This window comes from Triturus cristatus, chromosome 10 (assembly GCF_964204655.1).
Source record: "Triturus cristatus chromosome 10, aTriCri1.1, whole genome shotgun sequence".
In the NCBI taxonomy this organism is placed as follows: Eukaryota; Metazoa; Chordata; class Amphibia; order Caudata; family Salamandridae; genus Triturus; species Triturus cristatus.
Window position 1 is genome coordinate 382,981,131 of NC_140593.1, and position 26,533 is coordinate 383,007,663.

Here is a 26,533-nt window from a genome sequence, read left to right on the forward strand (position 1 = left end):
CTCCGTTGATTGTCGGAAAAGAACGGGGGCAGTGCGCGGGATTACACGAGATTTCATTCACGTATTCCATCTTGCAAAATTATTAATCGAAAAGAACAAAGTAACGAGGGTTCCAGAACAGAAGCCGTACACGCGACTTCCTGTACTCCGAGGCATTACAGCCATTTCATCAATAACCATCGCAATCACCTGATCAATAAAGCTATCAGTGGAAAGGTTTAAATGGCAATTCTATCGGGGTCCCTTTGTCTCTTTAGCGCCATCGCGGCTTCTGTTTGACTCCCTTATCTATAGCATATTTACCGTGTGCGTGTAAGCACGCGCTGCGCAGTGTCGCCCGAGATAAAGGAGAAACGATGCTCTGGAAACATTCATGAGCCATAAGCGCCGGAAAATGTAAACTACGGGCGCGGCCTAGAAACGGGACTAGAGAAAGGGGCAATGGCGACCATTGGTTATTCGTCAGAGAATATGCATTGATGTAATTATGAAAAACATAGAACGCTTAAGAGTCCCCTGCACCTCTTCTTAAACGCCATGTATTAGATAGATAGATAGATAGATAGATAGATAGATAGATAGATAGATAGATAGATAGATAGATAGATAGACAGACATGATGGATCTAGAGTGGCACAGATCATTAATAAACAAAATTAATCATCATGCCGGCAAATCTGAACTCCTGATACAAACCTGTATAATTTAATGTTTTGCTTAATCCCGCAATAGTCAATATATAGCAAATATGTCGTTAGATATTATGAAACGCGATTGTCCTGTTTGAACGAAATCCACGAGAAAAACATAGCTGCAGCACCACAGAATATCACAGTAACACAAAAACACACCAGGTCAGCCTGAATGCCCCAATAGTTCACTAAAAGTCATTCCACGGCTCTTCGTGTTCTAGGCGCTACGTCCGAATTGTTGAACGCAGTCCGGAGCGCGGTCCGCGAACGGCGGTAGTCTGTCCTCTGAGAGTTCGGGGGAATCTTCCGTGCTCCGGATTGAAAGAAGAAAGCCTCCCCCGGAGCCCCCCATGCGCCCCTTCTTTGCTGCACTCCCTCTCATCTTGGGGTTTGAGGCTGCACCGCGCCGAGGAGCTGGGATCAGCAGATTCGAAAGAGGGCGGTTGATCATTAACTAGGACGTCTTTTCTTCAGAGGTTTGTTTGTAGGAAAGCGCATACGGGTGGATTTTTGCCCCCACTCCCTCCCACGCAGCCCCGGGTCCCCCTTTCATGCGGTGCCACCGAGCTGTGCCGCGAGGAGCCCGGGCTTTCTGTTCCAGGGCTCTGTTTACAGCCCGCGCGCATGGACTCATAAATCTTGTCCGGCAATAAGTGACACTGCCATTGGTATGCGCGAGAAGACGCACCGGCCTCGCAGCCCCTTCTCAGGGCTTCCCTGCCTCTCTTGTTGGCTTTAAGTGTGCATGCACCTCTGCCCCCTTAGGTTGTTAGGCTTTTTGCTCTTATTCTGCACACCCCTTATTAATCACACCTTATGCTAATTTTAGTATTCCCCGATTGCTGGGTGGTGCACTGAAAAGGCCGCAAGAACAGACCTGGTTCAAGAACAGTGATTGTGTGTCGCTCAGCAGCTGTTAAAGCTCTCCTGTGGGTGAACACCCCCTCGCCTCTTATTGTTTATTTGCTGCTCGTGAACTCGGTTCGTTCTGTTTAAAACACGCACTAGACTTGGTTGTGAGGGGGAAAACTTTACCACTCAAGTCAAAATCTATAGTTTGCATCGACACCCACCCTGCTGGGATTGCTGGCTGTGTGTCTGCTTGCCCCTTTTTTGCGGGGTGATAGTGTCAAAGAATGCTGTGTAGCTGTAATAGGAAAGCTAGTGCGATAATAGAAGATCCTCGTCGCCAATGAGAGCCAAATCTCACTCACCCAGCTTGCTATTTTTTTTCTCCCCCCTCAACTCTCATATTGGAGAAAATCTCGCACATTTAGAGAAAACTGAACCGTTTACACGGAGAGTCGGGCAAGGTTAACCCCTTTGTTGGGAGCACTTTGTCACCATTAGCATATCTTTCCTGGACCTGCATGACGCTTTGGTGCGAAGTATATTCTCCCCCACCCACAACCCCCCTCCGCCCCCCATACACCCTTCTGGTCTTTCTTTCTCTCTCTCTTGCTCTGTCTGTCGCCCTCTCCTCCCTCCCCCTCCCCTCTCCCTACTCCACACTTCCAGTGTTGAGGGGCTCTGGTGGCAGGCAGGCTCCACCATCAGTGTAATATTCGCCAGAAGCCTGCCTTTGCTCTCTCTGTGGCCATAGGCTGGCAGAGATCAGCCACCCTGGTACCTCCAATCTACCGGCCTGGGGGGGTCCCAGCACTTCTTCACTAGTGGAGGGGGGTGTCCAAGCAGAGCCCTCTCCCTCGGACTCCTCCATGGCTCCCTCCCTCTGCTCCCGGCGCGCTCCCGGCCCTCGCAGGTAGCGGATCCCCCGGCCGGGCCCGTCCGGGCTGTAGACAGAAGTTTTTTTTGGGGGGGTGTGCGAGCTCCTGGTATATTGATCCCGTGCTGGAGCGGGAGCCTGGTCTGTTGTGTTTCGCCTCAGTCGTCAGAAGGCAAGGTAAGCAGGCCAGAAATCCGCTATCACTCGTGAATGGTGGGGTTTACGTGTCCCGGCAGTGATTTATGAGCGCGCGCTCGCAGCTCGGTTCAGGCAGAGTTCACCCGTCCGGGCTTCCTTTCAGCCCCAGTGACTGATACCGCCAAGACGGCGAGTTCAAGCTGCTTCCCCCTGCGTCCCCCTGAACTTTTGCCCATCTTTCATGAAATCTTCAGGGAATTCGGCTGTTGTTTTTATGCCTTGTCTTTCGCTTCCCGGCTAAATCTGAATTTGGTCAGGCACACGAGAGTCCACACAGAAACAAAGTGCCCGCTCTGCAAGGGGAGCTCTCGCGCCCCTGGCAAACATTTCACATGGCCCCTCTATATGTTGTCTCCCTAGCTGTGTTTGATAACCTCCAACCTCGCATGAACACGTGCTGCTTTAAAAGTGTATCACACTGCGATAGAGGGCATTTCTTTGTCACATGGACCAGTTGACTATTTGAACATATTCCCTGAATAATAATTTAGGTCGAAAAAGCGTGTTCTTAAGGTGCACATCAAAGGCACCTTGCTTAGAATTCGATGTATATTTAAATTGACTAATCCTGCATATACAGATTTAAATATAGGTTAGATTGTTGCGAAAGAAATGTGTTTGAAGTTAAAGAAAATTCTATATTTTGCATGCAGATATGCTGTGTTATACATGGCTTATTAAGTTGTGCTTTAGTGTAAATTTTGTGAAGGAAGTAATGATTTTGTTTCCCTATTGTTTCTCATTGTTCATATTATATAACGCACTGTCGCCTGTACCTGTGCTCAGTTAATATCCTTAGGGTGTGTGTGTATATATATAATATATATATATATGTTCCCACCAGTCTGTGAGAAGAATTGCAAAGCGAGCGCGTGCCCATGTGGCGGACAGATGTAATAATTTTCTAAGCGGTGTGTTTTTTGCTCTTTCCAAGTCTGAACTCTCGTCTGTTATTGAGTCACGGGGGCTGATTATTACTCTATATGAATAGACCTGCCAGGGCTCGGGGTCGATAATTCTCTGTTGTGTGGCGCAGACATTTTCTAATAATCTTTTTCATGAATCTCATTATTTCATAATTTGATATTTAGATATACTGACAGGTACAGAACAACAAGCAGCATATTCATAGAGTGCATTCTGATAACGCAGCCGTACATGCAGACAGGCAGACAGACAGGCAGGCAGATAGATAGATAGATAGATAGATAGATAGATAGATAGATAGATAGATAGATAGATAGATAGATAGATAGATAGATAGATAGATAGATAGATAGATAGATAGATAGAGCGCTTACTACCCCTGACGAGGCGTCGAGAATAAATAGATAGATGGGAAAATAAATAGATAGACAGACAGACCAATTGGACTTTAAAATATTACCGAGAGGATGCGAGTGGCCTGGTCGGATGAAGCTGGTGATATCACGGTGGCCATCTTTCTGACACACCGCCCGTTTCTGTTAGGATGGTTTTAGGGAAGGGAGATAGGTAAACAGCGCGGGATGGAAAGATTCGCACGCACTCCCGCGAGCGCCCCGTCCCTACCCCGCAGCCGGCTGACCCCCATACATCAAGCGCACACAGCTCCACAGACAGTCCCTATTATAGCCGGCCCGGGAGGAAAGTTCAAGCCGTGGTCATGGAGATGGGCGCTGGTTTTTCAGGTTCCTGCTGCTGTGTTTTTCTTCCCAATCCATCATGTTTTAACAGGTAGAATTCGGTAGTTTGCACGGAAAAGCGCGACTGGGAAACCCCTCGCAGGCAGTGCGGGCCCGCGTTGGACTTTGAGACATGGCGCCGGCTTTGCGTTCTTGCGCTGTTCTTCCTGCGGTTCCGCCTGCGGTTGAAAGGGAGCAGGCATGTGGGGTTGACTCCTGGATACAGAACGGCTTCATCAGGGTTTGGGGAACAGTAACTCCCATACCTTTAGTGCCTTTCACTAGTCTCGAGATTAAATCCCATTTTGCACACTGATCGTGCAGGTAAAAATGTCTAAGGCGTAAAGAGAGTTATGGGGAGGATTCCATACTAATGTTGTTTGTTATGACTGCATCTTAGTGTAATGCACGCAGCCCAATTCGGTTGGTAAATTATAAATCTCCAGAAAGTGCGTAGCGCCTAAAATTCCCACGCTCAGGCGCTTGTAAGCGGTTGGTATTATTAATAGCCAGTTAGCTCAGAATGCAGTCTTTGTTTGTGGGACAGTTTTTTGCCTTCACTCCATGCCGGCCTTTCCTAAAAATGCCTTTGTCAATTCGACGGCAACTGTTATGGCGCGTAAAATAGACGTAAATAATGTTGTGTGATGTATGCGAGGTCCAATTGTAATTCTGAATGTAAAGGCAGAATATAGCTTAAATTACGATCAATAAAATAGACACAGGCTAGTTATTTGAAAAAACGATAAGATATAAGTTGTGTTCATTTGCCCTTGCTTTGAATCCCCCTATTTTTTAAAACGCTGTGTTTTGTTAAAGTTCTGTTGACTCCTAAATTGTCAAGTCTTGTTTCGCGATGTATAAGATAATGCAGTGTTTAAAGGGACAGTCACTTATTCTAGCGTGCATAGATTTTCAAAGGTTTCACTCATTGCTAAATGTAAACAAGTAATATTTTGAAGTACTCAGGACACTGCCGGCCGCGCTGCATGTAGCCCGTGCCTGAGCTGCACAGCGCGCGCCGATGCGCTTTTATACCGAGAGATTCAGGGCCCGGGGCCAGCTCACGCTGCTAAATATTGCTGACCGCTTTTTCTTTTATGGCTTCCTTGTCACTTAGCTATTGAAAGTAAGATGGATTCGTGCGATTTCTTCACTGTGGTATGCTTTCTGTACACCCTAGGTCGGCCCGCGGCGCCCATTGGAGGAGGGAGACCACGTGACCGAGAGGTGCCAATGTTACTCTTTACGGGTGTCAAGACCCTGTCAGTTTCTGAAATAAATATTGGGAAACAACGAAATGCAAAAGGCGACCTACTACGACAACGCTGCAGTCTACGGTGGTTACCCCTACCAGGGAGCAAATGGATTCGCTTATAATGCCAGTCAGCCGCAGTACCCCCAGCCCTCGCCGCTCGTGGAGAGCGAGTACCACCGGCCGGCCTGCTCCCTGCAGTCCCCGGGCAGCGCCCTGCCCCACCACAAAGCCAATGACATCAGCGAGAGTTGTATGAGGGGCCTGGGGGCCCAGGCCAGCCAGCAGCCCGTGCTCCTCCCGGAGCCACTGGACCAACTCCAGCCCCCGCAAGAGCCGGTGCCGCCGCCCTCCGTGTCCCCGCCGCAGCATGCCGGCGGCAGCCCGGCCTCCTCCACCAAGGCCTCCGGCGGCCTGGCGTCACCCACCGCGTCCAAGCAGATCTTCCCGTGGATGAAGGAGTCTCGCCAGAACCCCAAACCGAAGACCGGCAGCTCCAGTTCAGGTAACGGCAGCTTATCTCTTCTTAAACAAACTTACACTCTTCTGTGGGCCACGTGTGAGGCGCCTCGCTAGTGCCCGGCGCATGTTTGCTCCCTGTGGTGTGCAGGCTGTGTGAGGTGTGTAACCGGTAGCTAAAGTTTAAAGGCTAGTGTTTGACTTATGGATGCATGCCTTTTTGTGGGGATAAGTGTGCAGACATGCCAATGAGGCAATACAAAATGTATACCTCACGTGTGAGTTATTGGTTCTTTGCACCATACACCAATTGTGAGCGAAGGCGCAACTTTTTGCATGTCAGAAGGTGAAACCAGCTACACTTGTATGACAAAAGCTGGGCCCTACAGAAGCACATAATTCTGTCCAAATGCCCCAGCCTGGGCCTCAGTCACGGCCCGAGTGTCTGTTGATCCCCTGTCATTCACCTAAGACATTCACTCGGGCCAGGGAAGCTTTCTGTACACTTTGAAGAATTGCACTTCCGGCCCGTAGACAGCCATTCCATTTCCTAAATGCCATGAATGAATATCAAGCGCTGCATAACATTTGGGTCAGTTTTTACAGTCCTGCACCTCAATGTCACAATCCTAACAGGAAAAAAAAGAACTCATTCACAAATACACATCAGTTTCACACACATCCTTTTACACACGCACACATACAATCCTCACACACAGGCAGGCTCACACACAGAAAGTATGACCATTCTACCAGTCTTAGACATTTTTAGCCAATTTTAATTCATTTCGAAAAAATACATTTTGAAGTTTCACCCCAATTGTAATCAGCATGCACCCCCAGAGAATCACAATATTTATATTAATGAAGTGTAAAACTACTGCTATTGTGCATTAGAAGACACTGATAGAGCAAACTCGGCTTTACAATTGATATGCACACATATACACAAACCATACTAAGGAATAAACTGATGTGATTTAGACATCTACAATTTGAATATGAAGTGAACTGTAACCCCAGGAAGTCCGACAGAATGAGGCATCATTTTATTACATCACTCTGTCTCTTTCAAGGAATTCAAAGGCATTGTAATCACCGCCATTTTACTTTTTAACTAGGGGTTGCAGCAGATTACAATTCGTGATAAGAGGCCACAGCAACCTCGCATTAAACTAGCAAGATAAATGTATAAATTCAAGTGGCATCTAATGCTTTCTAGCCTTTAAAACAGTATTACGTTTCTGTAATCAAGTTGGCCCAGTTTTGGTCAGAATTGTTCTTAATTTCATCAATTAAAAGTTGTGAAGATCAATTTTATTGAAACGTGTTTAGAGACGAAACATCATGCATGTGTTCAATTCCTTAGACATTTAAATTTGAGGCAGGGGCATATTATATGTTTGACATCTTAATATACTTTTGCAAGAACGAGTCTCACCATAAGACATGCCTGCATTCCCAGTGTCACGTGGAAACCCTTAAAATGCACAACTTGCCCAGAGACCAATTCTGCACTTAAGTAGTTTAATGGCCAATATGCTTGCTAATATTAAACCACAATTTCACTCGTTCAAGCCTCAAGCCACTGTGCACTGAATTTCAAAATAAGCTTACCGTTTGTGACTACTTTTAGGTCAACAAAAGTGATGTCGTTTGAATCATATTATAAGGCATGTATGCCTCCATATGTAAATGATCTCTACCGGTCTATGCGTTTTATTCCTTAAACTTTGCATTTTCGGAATAAACTGCATTTTGAGTATGTAAGGAAACAAAGAAACATTTTCCCATTTAATGTTCAGCCAAGTACAGTGCAGCATAGAGTGCTATAAAAAGTGCCCATGGATATTAGAGGGAATGATTCATGTGCCAGGTGTGCTCCTGTCCAGTGTGTGGCACAGCAGCCATGTTGGTGACCCTCGGAGAGCTGGGTGTACTTCACGGGGCAGCTCCTTTTCTGCTCCAGATCAGACAGGAGTGGTGGGCGTACTCTGCTCCATGCTACCTTTGGAAACAATTGACATGCTTTTTCAACTTGTACTCAAAAGTTACGTTACTTTTTTTGGACTTCTTATTATGTTCATATTTCATGTATGATTTGTCTGGAATTTTATCTACTCATCCCTTTATTTTAATTTGCTATAGCAATGTATTTCACGATTTATCTTTCATTGTTAGTATGTCTGGTGACGGTGAAAATATGTCTTTCTTCTGTTTCCACAACAGAGGTTAAGATCACAGTCTGGCTTTTACTTACTTGGCTTAGAGTTAATATATAGCCCCAAGCCAAGTGTGTCTTTACTTTCCATATCTGAAGTAGCGCCATTCAACTACTTCATCTCTTTCGCTCACGTGATTTTGACTGGCAAGTAACGCAATATTCCTCCAGTTGGAAGAATAGATCCCCTACAGATGCATTATGAGTCTATTTCTAGGTGTGTGCTGTCCAACTGACACATCTATTCCAGCCCCTTTTAGGTTTCCATGCTTCTGATTATTATGGAGGCTTCTGCAGCGCTTGGTATATTTTCTAGGTTTTAGAGTGAGTGGGCTGGGGAGGTCTCAGTATATTCACCTTGTAGTTATCTTGCTGGTTTCAGTTTTATGTCTGTGGTTGTAGGCATGCTCGTCGTTCGTGATTTCCATGCTCCTCATCTTGCCAATGGTAGGAGTGTAGGTGAATGGTCATGAAAAGGTCATTCTTCCCCTTCTGCATATAAAGAACTGATGTCAAACTAAGAGAGCACTATATTCTAGAACAAAACAAGGCCAAGCAACAAGTGTGCATGCCACAGTGCGTGTAGATATCGGGGGAATAAGAGTGGGCCGTTCAACACTTGAGGTGGATACAAAGGGGTCAAGAGTGTCTAGGGATGAACATTGGTATCAGACAACAGAAATGCTATATGGGGTCCACCTAACAAGTATTTTCCCATATATGTATAAACAATATGACTAAAAATGATGAATTTTTATGGGACTAGGAAAGGAATTGATGGGTAAATCGTGAATTATTTAGCTTGTAGATAAATGTGCAAAGAAACCTTGCAGAATATGAGCAACATAAACATAACATAGCAATTCTGTGTTAACTTGGAAGATTGTAGTGGTGTAGTTCCACAATCTGGGTAACGTGGAAGAAATTCCTCTGTTGCTCCTTGGATGGAGAAAACCAAGCTCTGAGGCAGCATTGAATTTATATCATGTAGTTGTGCTCCTTTGTGGAGGATAAGCATTCAAGGGCCTATTCCCTTTAACACCTGGTGAATTATGTCCAGGGCTGGGAATACAGATTGGGCATCAGGTCAACTATGGAGATTCCTTTGAGAATTGAGTTTTATGTTCCATTTTGTAGATGTTAAAGTTGGAGGGTTGAAGTCAATCCACATATTTCCTCCAAGTCCATCATACAAAATAAATAACAAACTAACATTTGAGTATGGTGTTCAAATTTCAGCGAAGATTCATTCATTGAATGACAAGTGATCATTTAATGCCTTCAACCCATATTTATTAAAGTATATGTTAGGAAAACCCGCCAAGCAATGATGTTTCTCAAAAGCAGAATGAAAATGGCATCTACACCAAAACTTCAATATTTCTCATCAAAGCTCTAAAAATAGGGTGAGTACACGTGTCAAAACATTGGGAACTAAAGAAGTGACCATGTAAAGGACTATAGACTATCCATACCCAAAATAAATATATTTTAAACTTCATCTTCATACAATTTTATTGCCTGTCTCTTCCATACCCATAACACCTGTTAAGTTTGACTGGCATTCTATGTGACACATAGTCTAGAAAAATCACATCTTCCTCGTTGAAGGCATTTAGAGAACCCATGTTTACAGTCAACAAGAATTCTTCTGTAACTTCAGGTGCTCTAGTTAAGACAGTTTGAGAACATATGATGCAGATTTCTGACTGCATGAGCAAAGAATCCTGTTGAGAGAGTGGTGTGTATTAACCAATGATCCACTCTAAGTTCCACTCATGGGAAGAAACCTACTTGTGCGGTAGGGTTTTTGGTTCCAAATAAGAGGATGCGCTGTCTTTGATGGCTGTAGGTGGAGCAAGTGTTTGGTCATCAATTGTGGAATCCATACTGGAATACACACAGAGCACTGTTTTATAAAGGTAACATACACAGGCAGAGAATGTCTATCACAGTCAAAAAGTGTCCTTTTGGTCTTGTGTGTGGTCAGATTAAAACCGGAATGAATTGATCGTAGAATTTGGAAGAGCGTTGTGTATTGTTGTTTTTGTCACTACAAGGATTTTGTGTTCAGAAAGTGGACGTTTGGCATGTGGTGGCAATAGAATGCATAACTATGTAATTGTAAGAAACTATTTGCAGATGAGGGATTCGCAATACTGGACATGGGATTTGTTTTTTCCAGGACATGTTTGATTTAAAGAGTTGTAATTGTTTAACAAAAGGCAGGAAATGCTGTATTTCATTAACTGGGATGAGTAGTGGTATGGTGTGACCTATCTTGGTGTGCAAATGTGGAGAAGATAGAGGCCCCTGTTGCGTGTCCCCTACACAACATTTGGTGCCTGTTTGCCCACAGGCCTTTGCGATCTGTGAGGCAGACAGCCAAAGTGACACTATAGGAGCTAGCTGTGTCCCAAATTTTGCAGAGTGGGTCATTTCACATTGCTCTGTTTGTGAAGACAATCTCGCCGATGGTTTCAATTTATCATATACAATCCAAACAGTTGCCAAACCAATTAATAGGAAGCCATTGGCCTTTGAAAGGGGGAATGAAAACGTATAGGTGAATTTTGACTTTTTTGATGATTGTCCAGAGCTCTTTGAGTCTACTGTGCCACATCAGTCAGGCCACTCCTCTCTCGAGCAGTTGTTGAGATTTCTATAAACATTCCATCCAACACATTTTTCTTCACAACGTTTTTTAAGAATTGAGCTGTCCTTGGTGAGTTCAGCATGTGTTTGCTAAAATAAAATTGCCTTTTGGTTTGAATATTAGTTTATACAGTTTATTCATATGGAAAACCAGCTGTCCCCATTCTGTTGAAAGGCTCCATTTCTTTGTGAGGCAGAAGTCTTGCACTTTCTCTCTGATGACTCGAATCTTTTTTTCTATGGTAGGTTATGGCAGGTTAAAATAAGAAAAATAATATTAAATTAAGAAAAGACAGCACTATAGTTTCTCCTGAATGTGTATATACAAAAAGAGGTAAAATCAGATAGAGATAGATAGAAACAAGTTGCACTGTGCCCTTAATACTTTTGAGCATGGCTGCCACTTTAAATTTATGGTGATTCCTTCTAATGACCATCTGCACCAACACTACCAGTTACATTACACTATGGACCTGTGAAGGTGTATTTAGGCCCTTCTAGCAAGGGCCCAAGAACAAGCGAGCTGGAGACCGAGAAGACCAGATATAATAAATCTAGGATACGACCTTCCCCGTGTGTGCCTCGTGGTAGCCTTTATAAGCTAAAGGAATAACACAATACATCTGATGAGTTAGAGTAAGGTTATTCACTCTTTAAATTTACGTGATATTATTTATTCGAGAAGTGATATCTCATTTATCTGCATAAGAAACCATCAATATTGCAGGGTTTCTTCTTACATCTACCAAATACAAAAACAACAATAAGAATATCAGGTTTATTAATCGTATGGAATTAGTTTTGTGATTAAATGTCTACCACTGCTGTCCCTCGTGCTTCAGCACAGGGAGGATGCAACTGACTTTTCAACTTTTTCTATGAAATGCTTGGTTTTAATGTTTAAAACAGACTCATCAGTCCAGAAAGAAAGTTAGATCGAGCACATTTTTCAGCTCTGGTATCTGAACCATAGTGAGTCAAATTTGTATCAATATTCAATGGTTACATTTTTAAAATAAACAAATGTGGCAATGGGATGAGCTATTCTATCCAATTCTGTACACACAGTGGCTGCAGTGAGCGCCTCTTCCTGTGAAATGAGTCACTGTTTCATACCAACGGGCTGATGCCACTGGAGATAACCAACTCTTGGGATAAGTCTTGCCTGTCAGCGAGGATAAAGAAAATATGGTTAATCAGTGCATGCATTGATAGCCTCACAGCATTTAGTATGTTCTTAATGGTAGATAACAAAATTCAAGGTGAATCACATAATAGGATTTCATTATAACATTACAGCTGTTAACCACTCATTAAATACAATTTATTTCCATAAACAATTAATGAGTGGTGCAGGTATTCAAATGGATATGTGGGTTAAATAGTATACTTTCCAGTGGTGCTATAAACATTTAATTCCATATACATTGAGAGGAAACATTACTTTTGTATAGAAGTTAAAAGAACTTGTTTGGTAATTTTTTAGAAGTTGGTAAAAATAATTTTATAGTGTGCATTTTTCATTTATCTCAAAAATAATCTTTTAGTGTGCATTTCCGCCTATCTCAAAACGTCAAAGGGAAGCATAGAATGTCAGCAAAGTATATGAATGTGTGCCTAAACAAATTCACCGTGGTGTACAATTAGTACACAGCTAGATTTTACCGGACACTCCATGGAAGCGACTTTAATTCTGGGGCCACTAAAGTCGTTGACAAAATCATTCTTTGAAAATAATGTAGGTTTCACCTGTTTTTGATGGATAATATTCTACTGAGTCCATGAAATTTGCAACCTCTAAAAGTTTGGAATCTAAAATCTCACATGAAGGCTAGAAACTGAAATAATTTTGCAATTAAAAAAATCGAATTGAGATTCAGCTTAATGATTACGGCCATCCTTTTGTGCAATTCTGCAACTCTGTACTAAATATTATACTTAAACTCATGTAACTCCTCAACTGCTCTGATGTCCATTAACTTTAAAATAAAAATCAATAAATATTATTATTTAAAACAAATGATTGTGGCCATCTTTAAGATAAATGTTTGAAGTGTGACATTCTATGTGTAAAGGAATGACACGCTATGAGTTAAAAAATCTCTTTAAGATGGGACAGCTTGACTCACCGTAATAGGGTCAGTTTCCAGTTAAACGCAATTCAAATGTGGATGTTTTTAGGTCAATACATCTATAAAATGCATACAATCCAAAGATCTGATGTCTAGCAAAAACGAAATTGCTTGCAAGAATCAAATGCAACAGAAAGTTGACATGAGGACAGTAGGGGGGGGGTACAAAACTGACACAAGATAAACATCTACCTCAATTTCCTCTTTATAGCAATAGCATTCTTGACAGGTTACCAGTAAAGCATTTAGCACTGATTATAGAATCTGAGCCCACATTCCAGTATTATGAGCTGACAATGTTATTGGCACTTGCCCAAATAAGGCTGAAGTTTCCAATAACATTGTTTAGCTTATGGTTCTAACAATCAAGCTGTAATTTTAAAAGTGGGCTCAGAGAAATGTGTTGAGGCTAAAAGACAAGATCCCAACCAATGCAAATTTGAACGATTAGCTCATTTGCCAATATAGATTTTCTAATAACATAGAGGGGATGCACCAATACATTTTACACACTCATTAATGCGAATACAAATGCAGAATTGCAAAAAGAAAGTTAGGCAGAGCTGCACTTCATAAATTTGCCAAGGAGTAACCTTTCTTGGGACATTTGGAAAACCAAATGAAATGAATATAAGATGCACAATTTACGCCATATATCTTTTAATTTGTAAGTTTCATGCTTATTATTTCAGAACAAGTAAATTAATGTTACTATGTCAGTTTTTGTATCTTTCTGGATGGCCTGCATTGTGCTATACATGTCAGTCGTGTATGTGGTGAGGTGCTAGTACCATCACTGTGTTATGATGTGTGGTTTGTCATAGTTAACCATCAGCTTCCTCTGTGAGGAATGCCGTAGATAGGGTGTGGCAGTTATGTTAATAAACTCCATGACTTATTTTCTATCTGGGAGAATGTGACTCATTATATTTTCAGATTTTATCTTACCACTACTGATAATCTCTTGCATTTCAGATGGTTCTTACATTTTACACTGTTTATTGTTTGTTTATCACCTCTTTCTTCCTTTGTCAAGCATGTTAGCTTCACCTTTTATATGATGATGACAGCTAGGCGTGTGTGAGACAGGTTTTAGCTTCCTCTAAGTACCAGATACTTTCTAGCCATCTACCCACAGATGTAAGATACAGGCTAATATTGGAGAAATTAGGCACTCTTTGTTGGCGACGAGCCCCCACAAAGGACAACGGCTCTGTGGTCCAGTATCTATTTCTATAGCAAGAACCTGGCTGGAAAGCAACGAAGCACTGTTCATGAACTATGCAGGGCAATTTAGGATACATACAAGAATGTGCACATCAAGTGGTGATTTTAAATATGTGAATTATATATTTAAATTTCATCTGATTATAATTGCATTGCATTATATTATACATATTAACTTTTTGGGCCACTAGGAGATTAAATGCAAACAGTGCTCTTGTATGTCACTATATTGGCATGCAATTCTCCCAATTGTTCGGATATGGGACCTACAACCTTCTTCCATGGAACCATCTTATTACCAGCTTGCTGATAAGCTCTGCTCCCTCTTCACTCTGGCCTTCCATTACGCCATAATTTGGTCTTCAGGGCGGATCCGGGAACACGCAAATGAGTCTGTCCTTGAATAGGCAGAAGCTGGCTTAGTACGATCCCTGCTGACATCAGAAATTGAGTCTTCACTGGTGCAAGAAGTTGTTTTGTTGCCCTAGTTTTACTCAGCGGTCCCTTACTTTCTGGAGTTAAGTAAAAGGTAGTTAATCAGTTAAGCAACAATTTATCATCATCTGAGCCCAAGGGCCCATAATCGTCCTCCTTGAGGCAACTACTTGGTCTCCTATTCTGTGAGCAGAATTGCAGTAGCTAGGAGTGGGCTGGAAGCGTTGGACTGAATCTTAGCGGATGTCTTTGGCCTTCCTCAATACTATGCAACAACTCTACCCAACCCAACCTCTGAGGATCTTTTAAGACTACACGAATTCGGTCTTGATCTGGAAATTAGCAGGGTGTGAGTGCCTCAGTTAGTAGATGTGCTCTGTTGTCCAAATTTATACTATTGAAAAACTATAGGTAGATATACACTATTGCAGCTGCACATCAATTGATGTTGACAGCTTTTTCTAGTCTGTTCTTTTGCATTAGAAATGTATCTAAAAGAACTAAGAGCTCATAATCAGTGCTTTATTTGTGCTGGCGGTTGCCAGTGCAGGCACTGACACTCAGTTTTAGGACAACGACTAATCTTTCAGTATCGGACTTTGTTGGTCCAGAGCAAGAGAGAGAAAGGTAGAAAAGAGTGATGAATAAAGAAAGCAAGAATTAACAAGAACCAATATGAACGAGATATAGAGATAGCAAGTGTAGGACGGTGGAATAAAGAGGAAGGAGATGGAATTGAGTTAAGGCAGTCTTGGTATTGGGCAACTTCAGCAATCGCAAGCACTAGCTGTGGGCCTCTAAGAAAATCTTTTGACCCCTGCACACATTTTCTAACAATCCAATATTTTTTATACAACTACACGTTTAATCATGAAATATTTGCATCTATCCTGGATATTTGAATGTCCAAGTAGTAATTGGAACCTGCAGCTTAAGAAGTTTCACAAGGTATAGTATGCAATACAAAAAGTTAAATGAATCCAAAAATCATGCTATTTGTCATGAATACAAAAGGATAGATCGAGAATGAATATGATACATTATTACTAGGTGGGAAGCAGTGATAGAGTGTATTTTCCTGTATATTTAGAATATTTCAGAATTATAGCTGTATTCCTTGGTAGGAAATTTTCACCAAAGTAACTTTGGGTCCTGGATTTGCAACACAATTTTGAGACAGTCAAAATTTTGAGTATTTTCATGTTGAAGTTTTTTAAAGATTACTTGTGTGTTGTGATGCAGTCCAAAAAGGTGTACCCTGATTTTGGTGGCAGCTTATTTTTGTGCAGTTGTAGCTTTTGGTGGACTATTTTTTAGGCATTTGTGTTTTTTGCTTTTTTCTTTAATAGTAAAGCGTTTATTGTTCAGTTAGCTAGATCCATGTTAATTTTTATTTCACGAGATTATATTTAGACCACCATTTCTGCAAGTATATCTTTAAGTTGGGTTATTTGTTTAAGAAAGGTTATCTATATTACAAAGGTGGCCTGAACTGTTCGGATATAGGAAGAATTACCGACAGACAAAGGCACTGGGTACTAGGGATTCCGCTAATAATGAAACCCAACAGACCAACCTACATTTGTTTGTGGTGGGTTTTATTTTGCAGTAGATTGATTTATAGTTATTGGTTGTACAGATATATTTTTGTTTATTTTTTTAAAGCATTTAAACGTGTGTCATTTTGTGTTACCAGTTTTGTTTAGGCAGGGGTAGCTGAGATCAGTTTTTGTACATTTCTTACAGTGCTTTATGTTTGTGCTTTCATTGTCTATTTTGGAGTGCTTAGGCACTTTACTGTTATTTTTTTCAGCAAGTTTATATGTAAGGCAATATAATATTATACCATTAGGGAAGGTTAAGTTGCTCGCTTAGGATTTCATGTGTTACCTTATATTTGACTTTCACCCCTTCGCAAACTAAACTTTTAAAAATAAGTCCTCAAGTTTTTCCTACTTAGTCTTTCACATCACCTTATATTTCACTTTCACTACTATTGTGAACATAACATTCTTAATTTTTTTAAATATATCCTTACGCTTTTATTGCTCTTGTCAGACCTCATATTTCTCAGTAAAAGGTGTATTTATACAATATCTTTCAAGGACTGGTGTCACTCAAAGTCAACATGCCAGTGTGTTTTTAATTGATGCAGTGAGTCACATGGTGCCAGAATGTTGGAGAACATTTTCACCTACTCTCAAAATTGGGGCTTTAAGATTGAGATGCATTTTATCTGACTTTTCTTTGCTCCTGTTTTTGCCCCTTACTGTTGGAACAGTAATCACCCATCAATATGCTCATGTAATAAGCGATATCTTAAAGTCCCATTCATTCAAGACATTAGATGGCTGATGCTCTGTCACAAGACCATCAGTGGATGGATTACTCAGAATTAGATAGAGATGAAGTGCACAAAAACTGAGTTGCTCCTAAAATTGGTACACTATTTTCAATTGGCTGGTAGTTGGTGGTTGAAGGAGCTTTCCTGGCACAGCCTGAATCCAGTGCTGTCCACCAGGGCATAGTCTTCAGGGATTTCCCCCAAATCTGTTCTGAAATTAGACTCGCACATTAAATCAACTGCAAAGTCAGCCAATTTATCGATTATTTCTTTTGAGGAAACATTGGCATGTATTTACATTGGTTGCCTTTTCTGCTGTGTTTTAAGCCGTGGTATTATATTAGCACATTTGGTTTTAGGCAATGGTGTGTTATCTGATATCCCCTTTTCCCTGCTTGTCCTCTTATTGCAGTGCTCCATCCTGCAGGGGTCTTGTTAGCTTTAGATGGTAAGAATGACTATAAAACTCCAATACTGAATTAGCTCCTCTTTAAAGTCAGATTACAATTTATATTCCCTTATCTGGCTTTTAAGTCTCTTCATTTAGGTTTGCCCATGGTTTTTACCACATATTTTGCAAATATCTAGTGATACCTAGAGCACAGGGTATAATACGTAACTGAGCACGAACGTACAAGATTAAAAAGCTCAAGACATTGACTCAGTTCATAACTTATACAATTACACTAACCTAGATCTCTCACCCTATTCCACTAAGGAAGGAAACATATATGCTCGCTTTTCAAACAATTATAATTGTTTTTGTTCTTCGATAACTTAGTGTAAGTTTTACTGGTCAGTTCTGTACAAACAGAAAATATGTTAGTCTCCTTGATTTACAGTAGTTGGGTTTCACTTATTTTTTATTGCGGGTTCTTGTTTTGTGTTGTATTGTAAATATTTGTGAAATTTTATTGCACAGCGAGGCAATGCTCATGGGCCACTATACACCTCGGAAACATGGATTAGACCAGGTTTTTCAATTTTTTTTTTCAATTTTATTACTCTTTATTAGTCAATCAAATGTACATAGGTATATAGCTATTCCTTAAAATAATAGGATACTGTAGATAGACTTTGTGTCAAATTACCAATAACAATATTTCCAAATGTCCACACTTTTTTCTGTTATGAGTTTGTATTGCACCTCTCCACAGAGCAGACATAATACCGGTATCGCACAGCAAATGGTATAATCTTTTTCCTCCCAAATCTCCTCCCTTTCAGTACAACCCATGTCACCACCCCACCATATGATAACAGCTGATCTAGATAAACGATACAGATTATTACTTTTGCTTCAAAAACCCATAATTTCAGCTGAATTGATCAGTGGCAACCAATAGAGAAAAATAACTGATTAAATGTAAACTGGCTTCATTGTTAGCAGTATAACTCGTTCCTACTAGTGTAAGTCGTCTGTATGGAAAGTCACCTCCGAAGAACTGAATGTGGTTATCTTTAGTGTACCAAGTATCCACTTCGCATTACAGTATGTGATAAGGGAGTTTCTTTGTGTGTACTTGCATGAACAAACTACCCAGTAAGTATATGTTGTCTTTCAAGTGAAGACTGAATTGTGCATGTCTTCACATTTACTTTGCTTTTAGTGGGATACTATTGGATAAACATCTAACTTTTACTGATTAAAGGATGTAAGCCGCCATGAGTCTGCTGTTCTGCCTTGGTGTGTGGTTTTAAGCTCACCCTGCAAAAATGTATATTTCAACGTTATATTCAAACAGTGTCATGAATTCTTCAGTTATAAGTCCAAAGTTGTAATCCAGTGTAGATCTAATTTAAACAATGTACTACTTTTGTAAAATAAGCTTTTATTAATCGCAGACATTGGTTAGAAGTAGCAGACAGTATTTTTTTTTATTTAAGTAAGAATACGGGGACATGCATATATGAGGAGTAAATTACTCACCATAAATAAAAAAAATATTAAGAAGTGAGTAGGAAATATAAATCAAACGTCTGCACACTTTTGTGCTCTTCTCAACAGAAATTATACCATCAAAATGATAGAAGGTAAAATTGTTCAGCTTGCATCCCTGTGATAAATCATGCTGCATCCCTGTGATAAATCATGCACCGTAAGTGGTTCACTTCACTGTTTTAAGGGTTTTATGCCTGGAATTCAATATGTAGCTGGACATCATTTTATTATATGATGTCTGTAGCTGTGATAACATTTTTCCTTTATTTTGACCATTCAGGTGAATGAACCTACATAATGTTAAAATAATTCAATTTGAAATCCATAATAGCGCAAGCATGAAATCATTCATTTTTTCCTTGTTCTTACAAAATGTTAGCCACGTTTAAATGATTTTGAGGGACTACACGTCCCTCCTTTAAAATGCTTTGTGAGCAGTGGTAGCAATTGTTTAACCAAGATTTAGCAAGTTTTTTTAATCTAAGGGTTTGTAAAACTTGTTTTAATCCCTCGCCTTAAGTTTTAAATGGCATCAACTCTGTCACTGAAAAATAGGGATTTAAAGGGGAAACAACACAGCTTTGTTTTTACATTTTCACTTTCGCCATTTTATTAGTCCTCCATGGCTCCTTGTTCCATTTTTGCTTTTAATTTTTGGGGAGGTGATGAATCTGTTTAAGGCTGGTTTCTCTTCTGCAAGCGCTCCCCCACTGTATACTGCTCACTGGTTCCTTATTAATGATTGTTCTAAGAATCTGGTACACTGGGTGGAATATCCCCTCGGTTAGACTATAATCCAGTAGGTTAGTATTTTATCCAGTAGTTTACATACTTAAATATAAATGTGTGTGAGAGAGAGAGAGTGTGTAACCATGCAATGGTAACTTGTTATACAGCACCACATACATTTCACTTAACTGGTAGGTTCACAGGATATAGCAACTCCAGTAGTAAGTTGTGATTCCCATCCGCCACCTATATCTAGATTCTTTGGTATCTTGAGCATTGGCTACATTTCAATACAATAAGAAGGTGTATTTGTGTTTTTACGCAAAATTAAATTACGTCTTGGAGGCCAAGGTTGAGTTTGGCCTTTTGCTTGATAGACTGGGTATTTAAAGCATGTAACTCCTTCCGAGTGTTTGTGACTTGTAGTAAGCAATAATAAGCTGTTCTGCGAGTAGCAAGTAGCCATTGTGACGCTTCATATATTGAATTGTGAAGGCAGTGATGGTTTGAATGTGAATGTTGTTGGAACTCCTCAGTGTCCTTTTAATGAAATTCTTAGACCTGTTCTACATATGTGTATCTCCCATTTTGGGCAGGTGAATAGGTGATGCCAAGTGAAGGGGTAGACAAACTGTTCATTTTGCAAAAAGTTGCCACAAATTATTGTGAATTTTACAATGTTCCTCTCAATGAAAGCTTCGAGGATTGATTACACTTTGAAAAACTAATTTATGATTACATTCTGCCACTTATAGTTCATGTTTGATGAGTTTATCTACTTTTATGGGAATAGTTTGTTTACAGTTGTTTTTAACACTTTATACAATTTCGCAGAGTTTGATAGTAGTCCTAGAGACTATCCCTTCCCTCAAGAAATCGCACTATAAACAAATGCAGGGTTTTCAGATTTTCTGAAAACTGTTCATAGTATGTTCACATTTTATCTATCATTCACTTTTTGTGAATTGTCATGTATCATGTTTTGTACAGTTAGTAAGTGAATCCATGTGGCAAGAACACAAGAACATTGTCTAAGTACTTTAGCCTTGAGTCATAAAACAGATTTACAGTTTGGAATAACAGAAACTGGAAGTTACACAAATTTGGCAAGTATGACATTCTTTAAAACCCTTGCAGCGGTGGATTTCAAAGTGCATTAAATGGCCTATATAGTGTTATTGCTACTGCTGCCATTTATATAGCACACAATCTCCCATTATTTATTATGGCATCACATAGTATTCTGCAGTCTGGGTGAATTCTCTATTGGTTCAGAAGTTTAATTCACTGATACAGGCTCATTCAGCTTGTGGAGATGTGTAGTCAGTGAACTAGGTGAGTTTTCCAGCCATTGTGAGTCGTGCAAGGTGAGACTCGAAGGCCATCCCAGGCCGCTTTCATGTCTTCTGGTTCAGTACACATGGCAGTGGCCCAGCAGATGTATCAAACAGATACTGCAAGCATGTTCTGTTTGGGGCCCTTGTAGCCAGCAGGACTGTATGTTACTGATGAAGCTGTTCAGGAAGGGGCGTGCACCCATTGCTGTCATCATGCCTGCCCTCACCTGCCAGGCTCTGTTTGGTGCAGATATCAATGCACTGTGTACTATGGTCACTCGTATCCCACTGTACAGTGCTACCCTGGAGTTGCAGCTGCATACATGGCCTATATGAGAGCAGATGCACAATATTCTCAAATCCCAGCTGAGTTGCAACAAACTAAATATCTACCATCTTTCATTAAGACTGCCTTAAAATGCCCTATTTCGTGGACTTTTGCTTAAACACCCTCTCTCCGTAAGATCTGCTCAAGGTGAAGAAGAGAACAGAGACTCCTCTTTTATGAGATTTGTACTTGGGCTTTTAGAGCTGTATGCAGCACAATGTGTCCCACCTGATCCAGGCTTACAGTTTGGTGCATCAGACCCACTGTGATCTGATTAACATAGATAAAGCGTATCCCCATGTTTAAATCATAATAAAGGTATCTCATATGTTTTTGAGTTTTCACTTTACATGACCACATAAGACATGCTTTCTTTATTGTGTTACTATCATTTTAATTAGTTCCTTGCAATGATAGTTCTTTGAAAAGGATGAACGATTTGGCATCAGGTAGGAGGGAACAATTCCAATATATCCATGGTCACATCTTCAGTTAAATCGCCAAAGTTCTGGTTTCTATTGATAAAGCGCTTAGAGTGGGGATCTTGAAAATAAGGAGCCCTATGCCAAGCAATCATGACAAGAGTACATAATTACCCGAAGTATTGATTTTCCACAGTAATCTATTGAAATATCCATTCAGTGTTGAGTCACAAATAGTAAATTTGAGATTTTGTACTTTGGCTTTAATGCACAACTGTTTAATGCAACACATTTACAACATTACAGTTTGCAAGGTAAATCCTCCGAGCTGCAACTTTCAGCTAATTGCGCATTTTGGACATAAAGTCAATGTATGGATATTTAAAACCATGCTCAATGACAGTCAATCGATGTCTCCGCGGAGAAGAGTTCTTGAGTTGGAGCAAGTATACGTAGTTTGTGGTGAGCTGTTATTTGTCTGAATGAAAAAGTTTTCAGATTATTCACGTAGGAAAGTACACCCCCTCAGCATAATGATGACAGCCGAGATACCTTCCTAAACCTCACATATTCTTATGTGTTCATCAGAAGGTTAGTGTGTTGTCTTTTCTTCTTGGTAAAGATGCATTGCTTGTTGACTTTGACATATAATGGGAACATTAAGTTCTTGAGGTAAGACTGTCCATGTTTCATGTTAAAGCAACATTATGCAGATTATTAAATTACTTTTTTGAGGATGATACTTTTTATTAAACATCATTTAAGTACATAAATTAGGTGATGAACTTAGTGACATTGATTAAACAATCAAAAGACCATAAGGTGGTCGTTGGAGTTGCCAATTCCATAGTATATTTAGGTCTGTTCTTAGCCAAGACATCTTTTTCAAATACAATCTCTGTTAGAAACACTTACATATGCATACTTACTTACATATAGGGGCTTTCATTCAGCCCTTTTGATCCATTCATCAGTTCTTGTGTTGTTCACATTTTTTTCTCCACCCACAACAACATAAATTACGAGGCAATGCGTCAGCCTGCTTCAGCCATTGGTCCCCTTCTTTATGCAGGGCTGCATTCTGCCCAATCACAATGTCACTGCTGATTTTAAACTCTATTCAAAGATGTCCGCCTGTCTGAGGATGTGTTTACAAACGATAAAATATTCATAGATAGCCGCCTGTGCATAACTATGCACATGTATGAGGGTGCACATCTGCAGACAGACATTTTTTATGTTTTCTGTAGAACTTGATTAGAAGAGCCATTTCAAGACGGCTGTATGCATGCCCATGCATACACACTCAGCGATGACCATCTTTGAATCGTTTTAAAATCAAGTTTTACAAAAACAATTTTCAAAGAAAGCAAGCATTGGTAAAACATCAAAAGGTCTGCAGTCAACTCACGACCTGTTGGCTTTGCCAGCAGTTGTTAACACGTGTGAGCTGCACACCAACATATCACATGAATGCATGTAGATGCAGTCATTTTTGTCCACTGCACTTACCTCATTTTTTCCATTACTGTTTTTAGTTCAGCGATCTTCTTATGCAATACATCATAATCATTAATGAGTGTCGGAGGATAATTTTATTTCAAGGTGCAAATGTCGAGCATGATGCTGCTCAATAGGTTGTTGCAGCCAAATACTTTCCAGAACCAGTGAAGTCACCACCTCAGACAAATATGAACAGGCACCGTTTCTTCAAGCTTTTTTTTTTCTTTCCGTCGATGTCATTTTCATACTCCGACGTTGGATTTGCAAGACAAATGTATTGCAAATTTTCTTGATAGTGTGTTAGCAGTCGAATGCTGGGACACTTCTAAAAGCGAAAAACAAATGTATCTCTTCTTCCAGATTAGAACTAAGAATTAACAAGCATTGACATAGCCAATAGGTCTCGCCTTTGGGACCTTATAAGTGTTTAGCCATGCAACACTTGCATAACTAAATACTTATAAGGTCCCAAAAGCGAGACCTATTGGCTATGCAAAGCGGCCGTGAAAGTGATCGCAATCACGATCAAACATCAAAGCTGCCGTGCGGCCGCGAAAGTAATCGCGGTAAAGCGCGGCGCGCGTGCCCGCGCACATGCACTGTAGCTCTAGGCTGGCCTGGTAGCACTTTTTGGAGCCCTCTCAATAGGTCTCGCCAGACCAGCGCATGCGCTGGGTCAGGCGAGACCTAAAAAGGATGTTTTGTGGGTTTGAACAAGGGTTTCCATGGCCAAGGGTCTTGTCTGGTAAGTGCAGGATAGGGCCTTTTGTTATATTTACACTAATTGGATAGGCTCAATCTTACCTCCCCAATTGGAACCTTTTTTACAATATGTTGTTTCTTTTTTTCCATAAAAAAACCCAGATACTGCCAACCCATTCCAAAATTCGGTAAATTACTTTATTAGCATTTCCTTTTAGAAACAATAGCACTTTCATATATGTTTTACATGTATTGTCCTATGCCCACTACTTTTTATAGCTATCTATAGACTGCCTTCCTGAAAACACCATTTCAAAGATGTATATGGCAGCGAGCACCCATAACGCAAAATTCCCACAGGTGTATCCTCGCTGTCTTTCCTCTGTGTCATTACAGTTGATTTATTGTTTGTGTCAAAGTGAGAAAAAGTTGCTTTGAGCTATTCCTTTTTAACGTGTACATTAAATGCGCGTGGGAGGCTTTTTCCATGCCTTATAGGCATTCTTGCGAGGCTTGTTACATTCTCTCTCTTGGCTGAGCAATTCCAACAGTTTCTCACTACATCCAGGATCAAAGAAACTTAATAAAATATTTACAGTTTGGCAAGATAATAGGCAATTCATTGTGGGCCCAAGCAAGACCCTTTTAGCACTACACTATTTGAGTATTTTTTTATATTGCTATACATGCTGCTATGCTGCTTCTTCAGAATCATTTCCTATGCAAATATTTGTGCATACTGAGCAGATATCTGACGGAAATGTATAAAAAATGTCATTCAAATTAGTGGACTTCCTTTGATAAAGCTAGGTCGCCAACCGTGAAGCTGGGTTATGCTGTTGTACTGGGAGGTTCACCATTACTGTGTTCATGGTGGAGGTGATTTGTGCTGGATGTAGGAAAAGGTTTATTACAGATCTCAAGAAATTGAAGGCCCGCCACCAGCCATTAACTAGTCCTTTCCATTCTCGGTTTTAGTTCTTGATCATATGCTCATTTGAAGAGTTTGGTTTTCTAAAGCGATAATATGGCGAAGCTGTTTGAATTGATGAAGGCAGATTAAGCAACAGTAGGTGAGCTACAGTGATTTAAAGATTCATTTCAGTTTCCAGTGAGTGCAGACAAAGAAGGACACTGAAAGAAATGGATAATTGAATATTTTCAATCACGTGGAATGGTGTTCTTTTTTGGACCAAATCTATTAAACATTTACCTTTGCTTAAGTCTCTCTTAACATAGCAACAAAAAGGGTCCTGATTTGCTGAGATTTTAGCCTGTTTTAAATTAAGCTTAAGATTTCTCAAGCCACAAATGGAAGTCTTAAGATGTACTTAAGACTGGAACCACAGCCTTAAAAAGTCTTGAAACTGCCTTAAGCAGGGCTAAAACTTGTGCAGATTAGGCATTTTGCCTTCTAAGAGCAGCCATGGAAAATTCATATTGCCCAGCTATTTTGCTGCATGTTTTGTGGTGGTTAAGTGGTAAACATAGGATGATGTTGAATCTCATTGAAAAAAACTACACATTTTGATCACTTGAAAGTCTTCATGGAATTCCTGGGTTGAAAGACACTTATGTTTGATCCTTTTATTATATCTATGTTGTTTAATTTATCTGCCAGGCTACTCTAGGCTAATGCATTAAGTGTATTTTGGTGATATTTTACCTAGGCCAATTAAAGTGCACTCGTGGTAAAGCATTCATGTGTAAATGATGTTAAGAACCGCATGGTTTGTGAAGTGTAAATTTGTACAGGTACAAAGCCACTCCTCATGGGTTGATGAGGGATGATGCACAGGAGAGAAGCTTTGAAGTAGTGAGGGATCAGCAAGTATTTTCAGTAGACGTGGATCTGACAAGCTTTCTTAAATGGCAATGGAAAAATGCACCAAAGTCTGTATGTATAGATAGAAATAGAATGCTTCCTTGCGTTGTGGTCCTTCTAGATTCCGGTCTTTTGCAGGCAGTGTTACGGAGATAGCCAGAGATTAAAACATTTTACAGCAAGCCGGATTGGCTTCTTATGGTTAAAGGCCTTGATGATGATGCAGAGGTTTCAAATTCTTGTCATTTTTTTATTTAAACTCTTTTTATTAACATTGCTCAGACCATCAAACAATGCAGGACATTTAGCACAATGCATACGATGAATCACCCGTCTGTAGGACAATAATAGACCTTCAATGGCACAGCGAGACAAATGACAGTAGATATTAAAGTCACAATCCTCCCCCCGTCTGCCTGTACTTTCGCCATGGCCCCCAAATCTTCCGCCATTTTTTGGTGCACCCTCTGCTTTTATAGATAGTTTCTTCGGCCCTTTGGCACCAGTCCAAGTCCCATATCCACTGGTCCCACTGGGGCGGAGTCCGCGAGCCCCAGTCCCTTGCAATGTTCCTCTTTGCTACCCCCGCCGCCAGTGCCAACCATATTTCCTTGTGTCTAGTCCAGTCAGAGTCACTTCTAATCATTAATAGTAGCCACCGGGGCTCCAGCGGGAAAATTCTTGTCAATTTTGACATTAAATGACAATTGGTGTTGCTCAATATGATCTAGAGAAGT

General features: G+C 40.5%; 1 protein-coding gene across 8 annotated transcripts in view; it reads left to right on the forward strand.

Annotated features, from left to right (window-relative positions):
* The window catches only part of HOXA3 (homeobox A3), a 130,666-nt gene that overhangs the window by 97,343 nt on the left and 6,790 nt on the right, over positions 1-26,533 (forward strand). For 5 of the 8 annotated variants that reach the window (XM_085631628.1, XM_085631627.1, XM_085631633.1 and 2 more), the window contains one exon: positions 5,464-6,040. In XM_085631628.1, the coding sequence (XP_085487754.1) occupies positions 5,581-6,040 (460 nt within the window). In that variant the 5' untranslated portion in view covers positions 5,464-5,580. Of the gene's footprint in view, positions 1-2,211; positions 2,596-4,308; positions 4,333-4,387; positions 4,605-5,463; positions 6,041-26,533 lie in introns of those variants that run through there. The other 3 variants (XM_085631630.1, XM_085631634.1, XM_085631631.1) reach the window with 3 other exon arrangements.